This window comes from Danio rerio, chromosome 24, assembly GCF_049306965.1.
Source record: "Danio rerio strain Tuebingen ecotype United States chromosome 24, GRCz12tu, whole genome shotgun sequence".
NCBI classification, from domain to species: Eukaryota; Metazoa; Chordata; class Actinopteri; order Cypriniformes; family Danionidae; genus Danio; species Danio rerio.
The window spans coordinates 39,994,245-40,010,000 of NC_133199.1; the positions used below are offsets into that span (position 1 = coordinate 39,994,245).

The following is a 15,756-nucleotide window of genomic DNA, read 5'->3' on the forward strand; positions in this document are numbered from 1 at the left end:
AACAGACAGATTTGGGAGGGAGAAAACAGAAATACACAGCAACAAAAAAAATTAACAGAGGCACATGTGATGTTTTAGATTTATGTGGTGTTAAAAATGTTTCTCCTTTCACAAAAAGAGCAAGCCGAGAATGAAAATCTCCGGATTTGTGTGTTGATTTGAGCTGAACCCATGACTGCTCAAACTGTGCATCACAGTCTGGTTTTTTTATATACATATGTGGAATCGTTTTACTTTCAAGATGGCTATTGTGGTAGATTTGGTCCTTAAGATCCTAAATTGTCAAATCAGATCAAGGTGAAAATAAACTCTTGAATAGCTGCTTTCATCTTGTTGTTTATTTATTTACTGTTTCCTAGACGTGCTAGGAATATTTTCAGAATCAGTTTTATTGCCAAGTGTGCTTCACACACACACAAGGAATTTGTTTTGGCTACAGAAGCTTCCAGTGTATATAAAGTCACAAAGACAACACAAAATAAATATGAAAAAAATTAAGTTAAACATTGAACAGACATGCAGTTAGTCAAGAAATCTGGATGTTGAATTGTATGTACAGATTTGTAGTAAATATACAGGTGATAAGGTTTATATTTTGAATAAATTGAAACTGTTTTGGGTTGCACAGTGGTTAGCACTGCAAGAATGTCGCTGGTTTGAGTCCCGGGTGGGCCAGTTGGCATTTCTATATGGAGTTTGCATGTTCTCCCCGTGTTGGCGTGGGTTTCCTCCACCCCAATGAATGAACAAAACTGTTTTTTCAAGCCTTAGTTTTAGTTCGTGAAATATTTGCATGCTCAGGCTTTATTCGTAGAAATAAATTAATAAAATTGTTTTTGTGATCGGTTATTATTATTAATGGGATGGTATAAGATTAATATAAAGAGTAATACATCATAATGAAATATATTGAAAGACTTTTATTGTGGGAAAGCAGCATTGCAGTGAGAGAAAAACAATAATCAATGCAATAAAAATTAATAAATTATAAGATGCATACAAACAGAATGATTGTACATTAGGAGGAAAACTTAGAAGAACTTTTGTGTGTGTGATTATTTATTTTTAACTATTAAAAAAAAGGAAACTGCTCCATAAATGCACTGTTTATAGTTCCATATTTACTTAATAAAAATATGTGACCCTTAAATACAAGAATGTGGAACTACATGATCTGATACGACAGCAGAATTAATGTTTTATTGTGTCATAATAATTCATTTTCTTGACATATTTTGTCCATATAACAGTCAATGAAAACGTCTGTAGCTGACCACAGCCAAAAAAAAAACCTTTAGATTCTTGAAATGAGACTTCCATTTCTCTCTGCTTAGCTTCTCATACTGGAAGACATTCACCTCTGAAAATTATACTTGGTTAATCACATTGTTATAATAATAACAATAATAATAATGGATTTTATTCCAGTGGATTAGAAGATTAGACTTACATTTTACCATTCAGGTTTGAGCCAAAGCCCCCAGATGAACTGAATCTGGTAAATAAAATATTCTAATTTATTATGATGCTGTTATTAGCCCTCATGCCCAATATTTATTCTTTTTCAAATATTTCTCATTAGATATTTAATGGATTAAGGAATTTTTTACAATGTTTTCTATAATATTTTTCATCTTCTGGAAAAAGTCTTATTTGTTTTATTTCGACTAGAATAAAAGCAGTTTATTTTTTAAAATCCATTTTAAGGTCAATATTATCAGCCCCCTTAAGCCACATTTTTTAAAGATTGTCTACAAAACAATCCACTGTTGTTCAAAGATCTTGTTAAACCTTTAAATGTCACTTTAAGCTGAATACTAGTATCTTGAAAAATATCTAGTCAAGTATCTGTCATCATGGTAAAGATTAAAGAAATCTCTCCAGAAGGAAAAGATATATCCAGTGTTAAAATCACACTAAAATCAGTGTCAGATAAGTGGGGAAAACAAAAAGAAATTCAGAGGTGCGCTAAAGAAATAGTTTATCAAGATAAGTTCATAATTAAACAGTTTATTATTAAAAATATACTAGAATAAACGTCCCAGATCAGAGGTTAAATATAAAACAATTGATTCAAGGAAGTAAAATAGTCATCGTTAATTGGAAATGCTCAAATTTCATTCATTCATTTTCTTGTCAACTTAGTCCCTTTATTAATCTGGGGTCGCCACAGCGGAATGAACCGCCAACTTATCCAGCAAGTTTTTACGCAGCGGATGCCCTTCCAGCCATTTCTGGGAAATAAATGCTCACATATTATAGTATAATGTAGTAATAATAATACAGTTTTGAAACTCAAATTGGTGTCATGTAAACACTAAATATAAACCAATATAGTGTACATCGTGGGATTATAAATGATCTAATAAACTGCACTCATAAAGTCTCATTATGCCTGTAGCCAATCACACAAGCTCCGTGCTTCTTAGCCAATTATATGCCATGTTTAATTACCCAATCAGAGCAAGTCACATGACTGATGAGTTGTTTGGAGTTTTGTTTGCAGTATACAAGTCTGTTAAAGTTGATGAGTGTTTCACTACAGACGTCACAGCAAACAAGAGTTCAGGTGAGTACATCAAGTTTTCTCTTTCAATGTGTGGTTAAATGTTGAAGTTACTGACTTTTATATTTACCAGCATTTTTAATCATTACTTCAATAATCACAGCCTTCATTACAAGTCTTATTTTATTATCTTTATTGATTATTTCACCTATTTTCATTATTTCAACTTGTTAGCATTACTTTTAAATGATTTTGTCATACAGGACTTTAGTTTTATTTACTATTCATTTTAATTTGACATTCTCGTCAGATTTGTATGTTCAGTTGTTCTCTATATTGAATGTAAAAACCTCTTGTTAATGCCTAATACTTACACCAATAAGCTTAAATTTACAAAACAAAAAAAGGTTGCGTGTTATTCAACAGGCAAATTAAATTTAAGGCCCTAATAAAGGAAACCAAACATGATTGTTGAAGTCACAAGCATGAGTTTGGACTACTTATTGGAGAAAACAGGGCTGTATATACCATGAGCAAACTAAATCAGACACAGGTGAGAGTAATTAATGAAGCTAATGAGGTAATCAGGAACCGGGGAACAGTTACCCATACTAGTGGATGCTGCTCTCTCATTGGCTGTTGGTAATCGCTGATATTATTTTCAATCAGAACCCATTTCACACGACATGATTTTAAATCGACAGATATTAGATCGTCCAGATATTTAGCATGCCAAGTATCTCATTGGTGTCGGCGATTCTCTCAGATCGCGTCTTTGATAGTTCACACACTGTGTGATTGTCACTCACGTGAACGAGCACCGACAGCGATTTCTCAAAACCTGTCAGCTAGTCAAACTCAAGACCTTAAAATGGTTTTAAACAATTAAACACTGCTTCCAAAATAAAACAAATAAGACTTTTTTTTTAGAAGAATAAATATTATCAGACATAACGTACTGTTAAAATTTCCTTGCTCTGTTAAACATCATTCGGTAAATATTTTAAATGAATGGTTTTGACTTCAAATGACACGAATCTGCTTTGTAACTGAAGGTGATGTAACTAGATTTTTTTCCTGCATTTATATATATATATATATATATATATATATAGAGAGAGAGAGAGAGAGAGAGAGAGATTTTAACAAACTTTATTTTGCCTTTTTTAAAAAGGAATCAATACACAATCAGTATAAGATCATTGAAAAAATTACATTAGCACATTTTTTTTTCTTTTAAAATAATTCAGAAAAAGATAAGTTCTCTCCTATAACAGTACATATCTGTCCATCTGAATCCCAAATATCTTTAAAACCTACAATATTGTCCATCAATCTATAATAATTAAATTCTAGCTGTATTCTAGCCCTTATTATACATTTACATATATATATATATAGAGAGAGAGAGAGAGAGATCACTCTGTAAAAACTTTTAAAATATACAGTTGAAGTCAGAATTATTCTCCCCTCTTTGATTTTTTTAATAACAGAGTAAGGAAATTTTCACAGTATGCCTGATTTTTTTTTCTTTTGGAGAAAGTCTTATTAGTTTTATTTCAGCCAGAATAAAAGCAATTTTTAATTTAAGAACCATTTTAAGGTCAAAATTATTAGCCTCCTTAAGCTAATTTTTTTTCAATAGTCTAAAGAACAAACCAACTTTATACAATAAATTGCCTAATTACCCAACCTGCCTAGTTACCCTAATTAACCTAGTCAAGGCTTTAAATGTCACTTTAAGCTGTAGAGAAGTGTCTTGAAAAATATCTTGTCAAATATTATTAACTGTCATCATGGCAAAGATAAAATAAATCTGTTTTTAGAGTTATTAAAACTATTATGTTTAGAAATGTGTTGAAGAAAAATCTCTCCGTTAAACAGAAATTGGGGAAAAAATAAACAGGGTGGCTAATAATTCAAGGGGGCTAATAATTCTGACTTCAACTGTAGATATTTATTATTGATTTGTTCTTGCCATGAAAATAGCCTTGGTTGCTCACATGGCATTAAATAAAAATAAAAAATAAAAAAACATCCACACTTGTCTGCCAGCTATACTTCAAATGCAGTCAGCAGGCCGTACTTGTTAACTTAGCCAAACATTCTAGAATAAATTGCATTTCAAGAGATTTGGCTACAAAAATAATTAATTCTAAAGCAGAAGACAGAAAAGCTTAGATCTTGAGGTCCTTAAAGCTAACCACTGGTAATAAAGGTAAAAAATACAATGTTAGATTGCTAGTTATGATGATGATTATTATTATTATATAGTTTTTTTGCCTAGTCTATGTCAGGTAGCAGCATAAGCAGTCACTGACAGAATGTACCCAAGTTGCGAGCTGGTTACTTTTAAGTCCTGTCAATTTCTGTTCGGTGCATTATAGGTTATTGAAATGCCACATTTTAGTCAGTGAAATTAAAGGAATTTGGCATAGTGTGTGAACCCTTTGGGGAACTATATTATGTATATCAACTATATAACACTTAATTCAAATAATCAAAAAGTACAACCTCTAGCCCCTTTTCCTGCGTTTTGTTGCAGGTGGGGAGCTGTTTGAGCGGATTGTAGATGAGTTTTAATCACGCAGATCCTGGAGGGAATCCCAGTACATGCATGGGGAAAAACATCGTCCACCTGGACGTGAAGCCAGAAAACATTGTCTGTGTGAACGCCGCCGGGACGCTCCTCGAGATCATTGACTTTGTGCTGGCCTGCAAACTGGGTGAGAGATGAAAATTCTTTATATCACCATTTCATCTGCAGCAAAGCGAGTCGATTTGACTGAAGTTATAGTGTCCACTCTTTCACAATACCCTTCAACAGCAGAAATGCCCATTTATTTCCTCCTGTAAATGAGTGTACATATATGTTCAGCCTTTATATTTAAGTAATTTTAACTAATATGCAAATGTTTATATAATTTGCTTGCAAAACAAAGTAATATTTTCAGTTTTTGTAGATCTAGTATATGAAACTGGCTTTGTTTACCAAACAAATGGATCTAATTGGATTTGCATTATAAACCTGGAGTTATTATTTTTTTGTTCATGTTTTGTTTAGTTCCTGTACTCCTAAAATCATTCCACATAAATCTGCAAAAAAAAATTTTATTTAAAAAAAAAAATAAAAATAAAAAAAATAATATATATATATATATATATATATATATATATATATATATATAAACAATTTTTTTAAAACAAAATGGTGTAAAAATAGCAAGAAATGTCCACAGGTTTTGTTAGGCCCTGCTTATGATCTACAATAATATTGCAACTTAAATACTTGAGTCCCAAACCTCTGACACTGTGAAGCGTATTAAAATTCAGTTATATATATAATATGTAAATGTATCAAATGTATAAAAGCAATGTAAATGTATAAGAGCTCAGTTTTTGATTGGTAATGTGCATTTGTAAGAACTTTTATTTGGACTAGTTTATAGGCAAATTCGCATAGAAAAGTGCAAAGTCCAACCCTCATCAAACCAATTAAGTCCTTTAGGCTTGTTTGAAATCTACAGGTAAGTGTGTTGAAGCAGGGCTGCGGCCCTCCAGGAACTGAGTTTGACACCCCTGCCCTAAAATATGAAGTATAGATTGATGGAAGCTTATTTATTCAGCTTTCATTTGATGTATAAATCTTAATAATTCATTCATCCATCCATCATTTTTCAACTACTTTTCCGGGGACTGGTCGCGGGGGCAGCAGTCTTAAGAGAGAACCCCAGACTTCACTCTCCCCAGACACTTCCTTCGGCAGGATCCAGAGGCTTTCCCAGGCCAGCAGAGAAACCGTCCCTCCAGTGTGTCCTGGGTCTTCCCTGAGGCCTCCTCCCGGTGGGACAGATGCTCGAGCCACCTTAACTGACTTCTCTCAATGTGGAAGAGCAGCAGCTCTACTCTGAGCTCCTCCCGGGTGACAGAGCTCCTCACCCCATCTATAAGGGTGCGCCCTGCCTCCCTGCGATGGAAACTCATTTCGGACGCTTGTATCTGAGATCTTGTCCAAAAAAAAATAAATAAATAAATCTCATGATTCTTTATGTGGTCCAGAATCACAAATAGTATAAATCACAACAAGAACTCTGTTTTCCTAAATATCACTAGCTATGTTTCCATCCAAAACATGCAAATTAACTTTGTCCAAAACTGAAACATTGCATAAAAGGTGTGCAAATAAAGCAGCGTTTCCATCTAATAGGTCAAAGAGAACAAAACCACCACTTCCTGATAAACTGGCGCCAAATATTAAAAGAAAAATTGAAATTTACTGCGGTGGGAGAAGCTGCTTGGATCTTTTCCTTGTTTAATAAATGACTCTCGCCTCAGAAGACGATGCCGACATGCAATGAACACGTGGAACACAGACGCTCTTGACAATTCTGGAAGTCATTATATTAATAGTATAATAATATTTAATACTGGCGTTTTAAAATGACTTTCAGATGTTCAGATATCCATTCACTCAATTTTATCATCGTATGATCTCTTATAACAAAATCACATGCCCTTTTTAAATGTGTATACTGGAATTTGTTCAGTAATAGCATTTCCATCGTAGTTTATATACGTTTATACATTTTTTATTGCGCACTTTCAACATTTATGCGCATAAAAAAATAAGTATAAGCATAACCGAGTGGGATAAACTTTAGCTACGTTTCCATCCACCTTTTTTATTCATTCATTCATTTTGCTTGTCGGCTTAGTCCCTTTATTAATCTGGGGTCGCCACAGTGGAATGAACCACCAACTTATCCAGCAAGTTTTTACGCAGCGGATGCCCTTCCAGCCGCAACCCATCTCTGGGAAACATTTACACACACACTCAAACACTACGGACAATTTAGCCTACCCAATTCACCTGTACTGCATGTCTTTGGACTGTGGGGGAAACCAGAGCACCCGGAGGAAACCCACGCGAAGGCAGGGAGAACATGCAAACTCCACACAGAAACGCCAACTGAGCCGAGGTTCAAACCAGCAATCTTCTTGCTGTGAGGCAACAGCACTACCTACTGCGCCACTGCCTCGCCCACCATTTTTATGTATATTCCAAATGCGCATAAAAATATCTGGATGGAAACATGGCTAGTGAGATCATGGGAGTGCTTTGCTGTACGAAATCAGTAAATTGCACTTGCAATTCAAACAATTTAAGCAAGTGCAACGTGAGTAGAACATCTGGAGCGGAACATTTTTGCGTCTATCCAAATTAATCATTTTCCAATGAACTGAAAGATTTTTAATTATAGAACATCCCAAACCTCCCTTTCACCAATAAAGAGATCATTTATTGCAAAGTAAAACTGATAATCCGTTATTCACAATGTGCTAAACCTATATACATAGTGTGCAGTTGCTTGATTCCTCATCTGGATTGAGTGTTACGTGGTGTTATAGTTGTGGAAGAGGCACATGAGGTGTCCTTTTGAACATTCCCACTGAATCCAGCTGAGGCTCCCTGATGTTAACGTCTTAAACTCCAGTACCGACTCTCCACACTGATGGCAGGTCCTGAATAGCGTCTTCAAACTGGATTTGTTGGTCCATTTTACTTCCTTATCTTTTTCTTTGGTCACTGACATGGGTTCTGGTGCGCGGACTGACAATGACCTCATTGCTTCCAAGCGCTCTTCCAGTCGCTGTGCAGTCTCTGCTAATTCATCCTTCAAGACACAAAACTATTAGTTGCTATATGTGTAGATTTGAGAAGACATTTAAGCTTGTATCAAAGAGCTGTTTAATGCTTTGTTCTGATTGGCTGATGAACATTCTAGTGCAGTTATTTTCAGGTAAACGAACAACTGAAGTAGTTTCAGGCTGGATTTTTCCACGTTATAGTTACACAGCCTACTGTAGACACTAATCAAAATGCTATGAATTAGATGAGCAAAAGTTAATCTGTTTAATAACAAGTTTTATAAAATGTACTAATGTTAAAGGGTTAAAATCAAACCTGGAGAATGTCTTATTACAACATCTATAATGTAAAATTCTGAAGTGTGCCTCACAGAGGTGAGTGGGCTTTATAAACCACCTGTAGAAACACTCTTTTCATATGCACCGGACACTTAAACTCCATCTTACAAGGACTCATTAAGGAAAAACAATGGCTGTTTCTCATTATGCGTTTTGTGTTCTCGTGTCATCATCATAGTGTCGAAGTTCAGTTCCAAAACTCAAGACTGCAAGAATATTGGACACGTGAAAGTTCCCGGATGCAATCTTGGTATTGAGGATGCATGGATGCAGACCAGAAATCATTGCGGCTAAATAATGGAGGTGGGGAAGCATTTTATATAGATTTGTTAGTAAAATTGAGAGATGTGACTGTGAAAGTAAACATTACCATAAACAATCTTAATAAAGGCATAGACACATTAAGGGTGTTTATTTGCTGAAATTCTTAAAATCGGTTTAATTTGTATTGGGAAAAGTATATTTGTAAGGCTTTTGTACATGTAATATGTATTAAAAAGGATAAAAACTAATAGCTGTATAAATGCTGTAATGTTTACATTTCCGTTAATGCGTGAAGGTCATGCGACCACCAGGAAGAACGCAGCATCTCTTTTCTCACGGGACACATTCTCTGTTCACGCAGTCTCCCGAGGTAACCTGACAAGAACTGTCTCCATGAGAGCGCAAGTCTGTTCTCTGCATTCTTGGAATTGAGAAACAGCCAATGTTTACTTGTGAATGTCCAACAAATCACTACTCAACCCTAAAATACGTCTTTTGCACAATATTGTTCTATCTTAAGTTAAAGTACTTGTAAAGTCTCTTAAGTTGTGAATAGTTTAAGTATTTACAGTATAGTATAGCTCCAATATGTTATGTATTGTTTTAAATTGCTCTTACGTCAAGTGTTTTGTTTAAATATATATATATATATATATATATATATATATATATATATAGATATATATATATATATATATATATATATTTTTTTTTTTTTTTTTTTGTATTTTTTTTTTTAATGTAGCACTGCAAGACATCAATTTGTTCTACTGTATGTAATGACAAAGCCCAACTTGAGCAATGTCTTTAGATATGGTAGCTATAAGCATAATAATAGACTCCAGTCCATTGAATTAAGCTGCGGTCACACTTGACTTTTTTCCCCATAGACTTCCATTCATACGCACGCGAACGCATCAGACCGGAAACGCAGGGTCATGCGTCAAGTTTCGCAGGTTGCTGCAGTGCAAAGTTCAAGCTTGGTGAACTCTGACCTGCGAAATCGCATCACTTGACTGTATGAAACCAATCGAGGATCAAAACATGACCTCTCTGGACAGAAATTTAAAACATGGAGCAATCGCTCGCTTTTTTTTTTTTTTTTTTTTTTTGTGTATTTGTGTTTTTGACAAAAGGTACAGTACATTTAAAGGTATTCAATTACAAAGGTATTTTCGTTTTTTCTTTTTTTTGAACCATACATAAATTTGAAAAAGAGACAAATTAACATAATACAAATTTTTTATGAAAAGGAAATGCATTAAATAAAAAAATATATTAATAATAATAATAATAATAATAAAAATGAAAATAAAATAAAAATAAATTTACAAATGAATAAATGAATTAAATAAAAAAAAAGGTGGGTGGGGGTGGGGTTGGGAATTTATGGTTTGAGGAGTACATTAGTCTCAATATGAATTTTAGAGGGTCCCATGTTTTGAATAATGTTTTGGTTGATCCTCTAAGAAAATATTAAATTTTTTCTGTTTTCAAAAATAGCATTACATCACTAAGCCAAAGTGACAGTTTAGGTGGGATTGGTGATTTCCACTCAATTGCTCGCTTTTTTTTATGTCTAATAATCTTGTTAATTCCCGCCTCTTTTCGCAGCGCCGTACGCCAGAATTTCACACGCACAAACTCTAGTGTGTTATTTGAAAATAAAGCACACCTGAGGTATCCGACATTGCTGTATCACAACCTCTAGTGTGCATTATTTCCTAATAATTCTACAACTCATTCATTTAATCCTTGCATCTAAAAGCAGCTGCAAACAAATGCACAGTGACTAAATTTGATTATTTGTAACTAAGCATTTATAGTGTATGCATATTTGGTATAGTTAAATTACCACTCCCAATATGTTAGTTTTGTATAAGTTTAAACTGATCTAGCATCCATTGTTGTACATTTATTATTTTTGTAGCACCGTGGTCCTGTATGTCCACACATGTAGCGGAATGACAAAGCCTAACTTAAACATGAACAGTATCTTTAGTTATGGTAGCTATATTATAAGCATAATAATTGACTCCAGTCCATTGAATTATTAGGAAATAAAGCACACCTGAGGTATCCGACATGGCTATATCACAACAGCTGGTGTGCATTATTTTAGAATAATTCAACAACTCATCATTAATTTAATCCTTACATTGCACAGTATGACTAAATTAGTTTCTTGTCAATTTTAACTTGTTCATCTGAAGATGTGACAAGCATGTGCTCAAGTACAAAAATAGATTTAATTGTAAAAGCAACCATCGTGTGTACAGCAAACCCCTGGAAATACTTTTGAAAAAGCATGTGGTAAGATATTTGTCAGGAAAAAAAAATCCTTTACACCAACCTTTATTTCATCCCATTGCATTTCGTTTTCTTCATCTGTAGATGATGAACAATGAGGAACAAAACCATACGACTGTGCAGTAGAAGCAATCATGATATCCACACCAGATTCATCCTCCAATTGTTGTTCAGGCTCTTCTTGCTTAATCTATGTGGTAGAAAAAAACAGTAACATGAGTACCAGCAATAGTCTTTGGTTCTTGAATTGGTGCACTTTATGATATTTTAGTTTACACCCAAATAAAGTATTCATTTTAATTCACAAAAATATACAAAAATGGGCATTACCACTTGTTAACTGAATATTTACAGCTGAAGTCAGAATTATTAGCTCCCCTTTGATTTTTATTTTATTTTTTTTAAATATTTCCCAAATGATGTATAACAGCGCAAGGATATTTTCACAGTATGTCTGATAATATTTTTTCTTCTGGAAAAATTTTTATTTGTTTCATTTCGGCTAGAATAAAAGCAGTTATTAATTTTTTAAAAGCCATTTTAAGGACAATATTATTAGCCCCTTTAAGCTATATATTTTTCCTCATAGTCTACAGAACAAGCCATCATTATACAATAACTTGCCTAATTAACTTAACCTGCCTAGTTACCCTAATTAACCTAGTTAAGCCTTTAAATGTCACTTTAAGCTGTACAGAAGTGTCTTGAAAAATATCTAATCAAATATTATTTACTGTCATCATGGCAAAGATAATAAAAATCAGTTATTAGAAATGAGTTACTAAAATTATTATGTTTAGAAATGTGTTGAAATAATCTTCTCTTCGCTAAACAGAAATTGGGGAAAAAAATAAACAGGGTGGCTAATAATTCTGACTTCAACTGTATATTTTAAATGGATTCACAATTATTTAGCTGTTTTGGTTTTTAACAGAGTCAGGGCCTAAAATTAAGACTAGTCAATTGACAAATGTGAGATTTAGCATTGGCTTGGAACAGTGATGACCAAAGTAGGGCCTGTGGGCCAAAGTTGGCCCATGGTAACCTTTGGTTTGGCCCACCATCCCATCTGAATAGAAGGAGAATGATGAGTTGGTTGTGGCAAAAACCTTTTGAGAGAAATCATCACTTCAAATTCAACATAACCTTTTGTTTTTTGTTTAATTAAGGAGCTACAAAAAAGCCAACTAAAATTAAATGTTGTAAATAAATCTGACTTAATGTAAATACTGCCAGTTGACAGATGCACAAGACATCGGCGAGCAAATTAAGGCAAAGGCAGGAGCAGCTTGACTAGTGTATTCTCATTGAACTCCATTGTGTTATAAATAGGATTGTTTGTTTTTACTATATTAAGTTCATTATAAAAAGTTAAAAATAATACTGCATTATTAATTTATATGTTTTAAAGCAACGTTTTCATTTTAAAATCTTAGCAAATAAATTAGGAAATTACCCATGGTGAATTTAATGTAATACAATTTGAAATATTCAACTTTGGCCCACAGCCCTCAATTAAATTTGGTTTTTGTCCCTTTATAAGAAAACGTTTGGGCACCCCTGGCATAGAATATTAAACAGAGTTGCCTTGTATTTTTATTAACATGCCTTAAAATGTGATATGGTATGAAGTAATTGCTTATAATGTGCATGTTAAAATGGCAATGCATATGGCCAGCAAGTCATCAGCCATTGACAAGTGTCTGGAATTTAAATTAAAACCCTGGTCTTGTGTAATCTGCTGGATTGCATTGACTGTAAAATCCGGCACAACCTGACAAAACTAGCATAATCTGCGATTACTTACTGTCTGATATGGAGGATGCTCGTAGCCGAACTCGAGAACTTCAACATTTGCAGATTTGGAATCAGGACCGGGCAGAGTTTCAGAGTCTGACAGCTGGTCCGAACTGAGTGAATCAGTCCATGTTGCCTAACAATATTTTACAAGGAGTTAGATGCAAATACAGATTTTTGTTGAGATATTGTTAATTGAGTGAACAAACCAAGTGTGCATAGTAATTATTACCTCAGATTGCAGCGCAGGCCTTATTGATTTCTGAGGTTGTCTTCTGGGAGGAATGGAGATTGGAGAGATTGAAGAAATGCTGGATCGGTCTTCTGAAAGTTCACTAAATGCCCTTAAATAATAAAAAAAGAGAATCTGAGAAACATTACTTAGACTATGAGTGCCCAAACCTTTTCTTATAAAGGGCCAAAAACCAAACTTAATTGAGGGCTGTGGGCGGAAATTGAATATACCAAATTGTATTACATTAAATGTGCCATGGATAATTTCCTATTTATTTCCTAAGATTTAAAAAGAACTAGAAAAGTGGCTTTAAAACATATAAATTAATGATGCAGTATCATTTTTTGCCTTTTATAATGGACTTAATATAGTCAAAACATAAACAATCCCATTTATAACACAATGGAGTTCAATGAGAATACACTAGTCCAGCTGCTCCTGTCTTTGCCTTAATTTGCTCGCTGTTGTCTTGTGCATCCGTCAAGGGACAGTATTTACATTAAGTCAGATTTATTTACAACATTTAAATAAAACATTTAATTTTAGTTGGCTTTTTGTAGCTTCTCAATTAAACAAAGAAGCAAAAAGTTATGGTAAATTTTAAATGGTGATCTCTCTCTCTCTCTCTTTCAAAGGCATTTGCCACAACCAACTCTTCATCATTCTCCCTCTATTCAGATGGGAAAGGCGGACCAAACCAAAGGTTATCATGGGCCATTTTTGACTGTACTGGAGTTAGACTGTACTGGAGTTTAAAAAGGCACTTTTATTGTATAAATAAATACATTATTTATAGTGCTCCGCCTATATTGATTGTAGTTTTGCCGTGAACTCTGTCGCTTTCCTTTTTTGCAAGTCGACTTTTATTGTCTCGAGACTGCATTGCTTTGACCACGTTTTTTCTTCAGTTTCCATTTAGAACGACTCATAATTCCTGATAACATTCCCTAAACACAAAACTGACCAATTATTCGCTTTCCACAGACTCGCGCACAGACTTGCATTTACGGAAGTGACGTAAACGCTCGATTTTTCCACCAAATCCGACCCGCTACTAAAATGGACATTCAATTTAATATGTCTTTAATTAACTTTTATTTTTATAGTATGTTTATTTTTAATGTTGTCAGTCTGATATCAGTTTAGTTCGTTAGATCACTTTCCTCATGTGGTTTTGTGTAGTTTTATAGATAATGTTGTTCGAGAAGTTAATCTTATCAAGTGTGGCATTGTGTACTTTGTTTTTTATATTGGCTGAGATAACATACACACGTAGGTGTAAATATAAAATGGAAAAAATATATAATAGTACAATAAATTGCATTAAAAAAAATTAAAATGAAACTACAGGGTCACTGTATTGCAGTGTAAATGCTAATATCAACCATCATAAAATCAAATCGCATTACTCAAATTATTTCCACTTTTGTCAGTGTATAGGGGAGAGTGGAGACTTTTTGCATTTTTTGCATTTCCTTACTTTACTTAGAGACAGTTTTCTGTGGAAACCCCAAATTTTAATATAATAAATCCACATCTATTGGACACCCACCCACATTACTGTAACATGTGTACATATGATAATATATACAGAATTTAAACTTGAACTGACAAAGTGAAACATTGCAACAAACCCAAATGTAGTAACATAACAATAAAAAAAATCTAAAACATCAGGTTGGATTTTATTTTGTTTTTGGTAAAAGGACTAAATGTAAATTTGTTAAATTGGCCATATAAATACAGACTAATAAAAGAACAAGTAACCAAATTATCAGTCCTATAAAACTGAAAGAATTTTTTTGAAAATCTAGACTGAATCTTTATTAAACTACTTTTATGAACTTTGAAATAATGAATTCTTTATTTCATTTCAAATTAAATTACATTGAAACTGATAATTAAAATTGTACATTCTTAATATAGCAAGCTTTAAATTAATTTTGTAATTGGGGACAGTTGCAACAGCATGTTGCAACTGTCCCAACTCTGCAACCCTGATTAAACTATCTATACTAGGGAGACAAAATAGCTTTAACGCTAATAGATATCTACTGTATACCTATTGGAAGCTAAGAAAACAGGGATTTAAATAATATGAATGAATAATGTTTTGCAAAAACCGATTAGACAGTATGAGGAGTTGGCCCCCATGTTGGTGTGGGTTTCCTCCGGGTGCTCCGGTTTGCACTATAGGGGAATTAAATGTTAATATGAATGAATAATGTTTTTCAAAAACAGATTAGACAGTATGAGAAGTTTTATGAACATTAAAAAGTTCCTTTTTTTACTTAATTAGTTTTATACAGGGCACCACGGTGGCCCAGTGGGTAGCACAATCTCCTCAAAGCAAGAAAATCGCTGATTCGAGCCCCCGCTGCATTGGGCCAGTTGGCATTTCTGTGTGGAGTTTGCATGTTCTCCTCGTGTTGGTTTGGGTTTCCTCTGGGTGCTCCTGTTTACCCCACAATCCAAATACATGCGCTATAGGGGAATTTAATAAGCTATGTGAGTGTGTGTGTGCAAGAGCGTGTGGGTGTTTCCCAGTGTTGGGTTGTGGCTGGAAGGGCATCCGCCTCTGTAGAGCAAGTGCTGAATAAGTTGGCAGTTCGTGGCGACCCCAGATTAGTAAAGGGACTAAGCTGAAAAGAAAATG

At 33.9% G+C, this 15,756-nt stretch overlaps 1 protein-coding gene across 2 annotated transcripts in view; it reads right to left on the reverse strand.

The window, feature by feature from the left end:
- Window positions 1-7,742: 7,742 nt before the first annotated feature.
- Window positions 7,743-15,756, reverse strand: part of si:ch211-40k21.5 — a 10,215-nt gene continuing 2,201 nt past the window's right edge. For both annotated transcript variants that reach the window (NM_001386538.1, NM_001386537.1), the window contains 4 exon segments: window positions 7,743-8,181; window positions 11,112-11,258; window positions 12,876-13,001; window positions 13,098-13,209. In NM_001386538.1, coding sequence (NP_001373467.1) covers window positions 7,900-8,181; window positions 11,112-11,258; window positions 12,876-13,001; window positions 13,098-13,209 — 667 coding nt within the window. In that variant the 3' untranslated portion in view covers window positions 7,743-7,899.